At 30.7% G+C, this 6,000-nt stretch overlaps 1 protein-coding gene across 2 annotated transcripts in view; it reads right to left on the reverse strand.

Moving 5' to 3' along the window:
• The window catches only part of WNT5A_1 (Protein Wnt-5a), a gene marked incomplete at its 3' end in the record, with an annotated part of 56,548 nt that extends 50,928 nt beyond the window's left edge, over window positions 1-5,620 (reverse strand). For both annotated transcript variants that reach the window (XM_012942616.3, XM_051215687.1), the window contains exon 1: window positions 5,245-5,620. In XM_012942616.3, the coding sequence (XP_012798070.2) occupies window positions 5,245-5,387 (143 nt within the window). In that variant the 5' untranslated portion in view covers window positions 5,388-5,620. The remainder of the gene's footprint in view (window positions 1-5,244) is intronic.
• Between the last annotated feature and the right edge of the window lie 380 nt (window positions 5,621-6,000).

The following is a 6,000-nucleotide window of genomic DNA, read 5'->3' on the forward strand; positions in this document are numbered from 1 at the left end:
GAACACATCTGACAGTAATTAAATTATACCTAAACTTATCTACAGTTACATTGAAGTAATTAGAAGAGATAGAAAGAAATATAGAGAAAAGAATGAATTTCTCAAAAGAATACAATCTTTTTCCTGATGTAATGTTGTTATTGTTTTACTCTATAGTGTGTCTGATATTCTTCGACTCTTCTGTTTTTTTTTTCTTTCTGGACTGGAATAAACTTCAAAACCAATTTCTAGACATGGTGCACATAAACATTTGTTGACAGTAAGTAATTTTACTGTTCAGTTATTTACAGTTTTTTTAAATCTTTGATGAGTTTTATTTATGGCGAGGCTATAATTTTTGGATGAACGAATCAGATTCGGCGGCCTGCTTGAATATCTGGGCTACCTGTTTCTTCCATCTAGATATTTTAACAAGTTATTTGTTTTAACACATCATTATGTCTATTGAGCGCACAATCTATTCAGGCGCGTTTATGAATAGTTTACGGCATTTCGCTGTACAGGTTACAAAAAGGTACAATCAGCGGCATCATGACGGATGGCAATATGCGTTGAAAAGAACGAGCATTACTCAGATGTCAATTCCTGAACTACTAACATATGACTGGCAATCACTTAATATTTATTGTCAGGATTAATCAATAAATAAGAAAAGTAAACTTGTTGAAATACTTTGCGCTGAGAATTCTATGTTGTACCAAACATATAATATTGAATAAAGCTAATAATAATAATAATAAGGTAACAGGTCTTGGATTTTGGCGCTAAGTTCACTCATCCATTTGGCTAAATAGAGTTTTGGCATTATAGTTGATATCAGTTCGTGATGAAAACCCTAAATCTATTTCCTAACCTTAATCATCAACTGTAAGTCAAAATTCTAATTCCTCACACTAGTTTATAACACTAATTTAGTCCTAGTTATTAGGTGGACACCCTTAAGGTCACTTCGGCGTCGCTCAAAGGTCGTCCATAAATTATGGTCTCACCTTACCTATTTTTCTTAATGATTTTAATGTTAAAATCTAATTAATGAATCTATATTTTAAGCCTATAATAATACACTTAAATAAAGTAAGCATGCTAATAACTTAAAGATTAAAACGTATACTGTGGATAAAGAAAATTTTATTTTTAATAGAAACTTTCTGTTGGATGGTGTTTCAATGTGGTATGCATTTTAAGATGAATGGATGGTACATCGCTACGAGTTAGAACATAGCTTTTGGTCCACTGGTTTAATGATCAAAGCTTTTAAAAGCTTACCTACTTTTTATCACCACAGATAATGAAATCATTCTAACGTTTAGAAAGATATTGGTTGTTTGTTGCATTGAGTAGTGATTCATAAAGCAAACAGTACATTTTCATCATTAAATCTTATAGTCTAACGGTACAGTGAATACAAAACTATTGCAAATGGTTTAAATTCATGATATGTTCAGGTCTTCAACATAAAATAAAAAGATTTAATATTGAATTACTCAAATGAAAAGATAATTACTCCTAAGAACTAACTACTGAGTTTAAAATATTCATTATTCTTTCAATATCTTACCATAGAATCATTTGTATACAAATATGAAATATAGTGATAAGCTGTATAGTTAAAGGGAGGCAAAATCCGACTCACTAGTCCGCGTCGTGCCTACTGGATAATGGGACGAATGACTCATGAACTAACGTGAGCGGTAACCCGAGTGGTGGAGATTGGGCTAATCACCCACTTTTACCGATACCCACTAATCGATTACGAAACCCACAGAGTATAGTTAAAGTATTTCTGGTGATCTAAATAACTATTCATAGACAGTTTACAACTACCGTTTTTATTTCAATTTGCTATAAAATCACAATATTAACAAGGTAGTATTTTGATTTACTGGAAACATTTACTCAGTATTTTTGTTATGTAAAATATGAACAGAAGAGCATTTTAAGCAGAGATGAATGAGGGTTAGTAGTAAAATCCAGAACACGCGTTTAATCCTATTTGGAACTCATTAGCTGTCCCAGAGTGAACATCAATACTAGGATGCAGCGAAACCAAGCTGATGAATCCTAAATAGGACGAAACGCGCGTCCTGAATTTCACTGCTAGCCACCATTCATCTTTGCTTACAGTGCAGTATCATGGCAATCTGCACAAGATCTACACATACCAATATGTGACTGATCAATGGTAGTCCTAAACATTCAAATAGTCAATACAACAACAGAAGTTAAAAGCAGTTTTAAGAGATTACCCACATGTATACTATATTATTAAAACTTCGAAAACCTGCTGAAAATCAAGACCAAAGTAGTTTATATTACAAATTCATGATATTACAATTCATTTAATTTAATAACACTATGCTTGACACTATTGTGAATAGTTGTCATGGTATAAAAAAACAAAACAAAAGAAAACAAAATAATTCATCAGTGAATTTCAATTTTCATCTCTGAATTGTTTTAAACAAAATAACTTTTATTTAATTCAATTATTGTTACTCAGTTTACACAGTAAATATCTTATATGGTTACAGTATATTTTAGGATCGTTCAATTATATGAAGTGAAAGGAATCGATATGTTGATATTTCCCATTCATTATTATGTCCGTTCTTATTATTATAACTAACTAATAATTTCAATGGTTAAGATCATGAGTCAATTGAAGCTAGACCACCATGGAAAACCTGGAAGCACTGGACAACCGTTTCGTCCTATTGTTGAACACCTCAGCCATTGAAATTACTACAATCTCCACAAAACCCATCTGATATTAACTAATAATTACCAATATAATCCACGTTGAATACATCTGAGTACATGACATATGAGAAAAACATATGCAAATTCTCTATATTGTTATCAATACAAGTCTATACAACATTAATATTGAACAAGTTATTCGTAAAGCATAATGATGAATGAATGAATGAAAATGTTCAACAGACATCATAGGTAAACGCTTGTAAGTTATCATAGTTGAAGAAGACATTAATAATAACATGGAAGATATTTTTATATAAAGTCCGTATACAATGAAGTATGTTAAAAAGAGTGAGAGAGAAAAGAAAAAGAGAAAAAAGAGTGGATCATTTTACAAAATAAACATTACAGCTATCAAGACTGTATGAATGAATCAAGTTGACAAATTTGTACAATGGAACTGTCTTAACTAACTAGAAATTGTTAATTGACAATTTATTTAGCCTAAAACGTGGTAACCTATAGAATAATGTGTGAAATTAAGAAGCGATTCACAGGAAAAAAAGCAATTCATTCTGGTGGTTAAGCTCTCGCGCTCATGACTGATAGGTCCTGGGCCCGAATCTCGCGAAGTGCGATTGTGGATGAACACTACTGAGAAGTCCCACAATAGGACGAAACGGCCGTCCAGTGCTTCTAGGTTTTCCATGGTGGTCTAGCTTCGGCTGACTCATGATCTCAACCATTGAAATTACTATAATATCCACGAAAACCTCTTTGATATTAAATTGAAACAGTGTTTAGAAATTGAAAAATATCATTGACTAGTCTTAGTTTCCACACTTCGCTTTAATGAATCAGAGGAAACTAGTAAAGTTTTCAATAAATGAGTGGAACATTAGACAATACAAATATAATTTGATATGAAAAACTGTAACTGAAGAATGAAAAGTATGAAATAATTATTAGCTTCATTGAGACCTATTTCAGTCTCTTCACATAAGAACTTTAATCATATATATTCCTACTATTTCATCTATAAACTTGCCAACTTTCCCGAAACCTTATATCTATTATTATTAATCTTCATTTAGCGATTACGTTTTACTTCAACAATGGTCCAAGCACATCCTTCAATTACACATATCGTTTAACTTTATAAATAATGTTTGATAGTCGTCAATTTAAATCTGGTAAGAATTGCATCCTAAATATTCTTGTACTGCCTTTCATAATCTTCAAGTAATCTTAGGTTTCCTCTGATTATCCACCAAATAGAACTTTCATTTTTACACTATAACTCAGTAGGAGAATATCTGGGTGAGAGCACAATTCTAGAATAGTCAGACTATGAAACAGTTACCTTCAAATGAATAACTACGGTAATGATAAAACAGGAAGTGTCAGCCTTCTTGATGAATGTCAATCGACACAATAAGTGTAGATGACGATTTGCTGTAAGAAATGCCCGACCAATTGTATTTTAGTACAAACTATTGGGAAACTCAGATTTTTTTCAAATATTCGGTAACAATCAGTCAAAAAGGATTTTTAAACAATTACTATTTTTAAGTTATAGAACTTTTCTATATTATTGAATCGAATGCCACAGAACTCTCATCGTGCATATCTGATTATCAGGCACAAAAACACACATTTTTCCATGTCGTGTGAATTAAGTGTTTTATTTTTTAGGTTTGATGTAGATCCTAGACACATTTTTTAATTATAGAAAGCGCCACAAGACCGATCGACCAATGAAGTTAAACAATGACTATTGGTCGAGGATTAAAACTATTTTGAAGTCAATAAGTATATCATAGTCTAAGGAACTGATGAAGAGAAGCGTATTAGTTCATAGATGCTAAACCATATTTTCAGTCTGCCTGGATTTGCCAAATTCGTTAAAGTTCGGACGATTTTAGAAGTTTAAATCCTTAAAAAGCGTATCTATCGAACTACTTTTACATTGCTTGCCACAAGACAACTTCAGTGATTTTGTATAGACTAGATGATCAGTAATTAAGAATTGTCAAAGAGAATAATACCTAAGACTTTAGCTATCCTATATAAATAGTGATTTTAAATCGTCTTCCACATGAATCTCCGGCATCAACTTATCGGCAAATGCTATCACTCTTCAATTCAATCTGATTCCAGCCTATTCATTAAGAATTAAAGGCTGTATATTAATCATCAGTTTAGTTTATTGGTGATCATTAAGCAACCGAAAGATAAATAGAGGACAATTAAGTTTTCCCTCAATGTTTGGTTCATCGTTAAGATACCTTATCTGTTAATTAAAGATTTATTTGTTCCGATTTGAGCAACATCTTTTGTGTGACGACTAGTAAGGGATTTAAGTCACAAAAACGGATAGGCATTTGGGTTCCGAAGCTGCAGCACATTACTCAAAATAAGGAGGTAACCTCGTCTCTTCTTATCTAGAAAACGACAATAATCTGTTAAGATTTTCACTAGTTGGTTACAAACGATCCACAATAGTTTCCAAGTATAGATTTCATTTTAAAATGATAAACTTACCACCAATAACCCATATTTCCAAATGCATTGATATGATTCATTGTTAATATATATATGAATAAAATGAAAATAAATAATCCATTGATAGAATATTGTTTTCCTTTATAATATTGACACCTTTTATAATATCTAATTATAAACATTGTGGTTATGTTTTATATTATCCTTCAATGAATAATGATGAGTTTTTCATTATTGAATTGATTTTATTCAAACAAACAAACAAAAAAACATTTTTTTTAGTTTTTCATTACTATACAAATAAATCCTTATCTTGGAAACATGTCACTATGGTGTGAGATGAATCTATTTAAAATTTAAAAAGAAATTTGGCGGTTAATATAATTATTTGAAAATAAACAAGAGATAATGAAATTATTATATATATATGTAGTTGTTAAATGTTCTATAATATACAATATTATGGTGTGTACTTTGTGTTATAGTTAGGTATATTACGCCTACACATGTGTTATGTTTGTCAGTGAATACATATATGTCTCTAATAAGATGCACAGATTCTTCTTTGAAAATAACAAACAAACAACACTTTTCAAACTTGTTTCTAATCTATTACATAAGATGGGTATCATTTCATGGATGAATTTCCTTAAGTATCATAGAGTATCATTTGACAAATATAAAGAATAGAACAAATATAATAAGTATGATTAACGAACAAGCGTACACAATCTATTGTTTAAAATAATTAAAGTATATTATTAATTATGTATATTGTTTAGTAATCTCTACAAG

Source organism: Schistosoma haematobium, chromosome 4 (assembly GCF_000699445.3).
Source record: "Schistosoma haematobium chromosome 4, whole genome shotgun sequence".
Classification (NCBI taxonomy): Eukaryota; Metazoa; Platyhelminthes; class Trematoda; order Strigeidida; family Schistosomatidae; genus Schistosoma; species Schistosoma haematobium.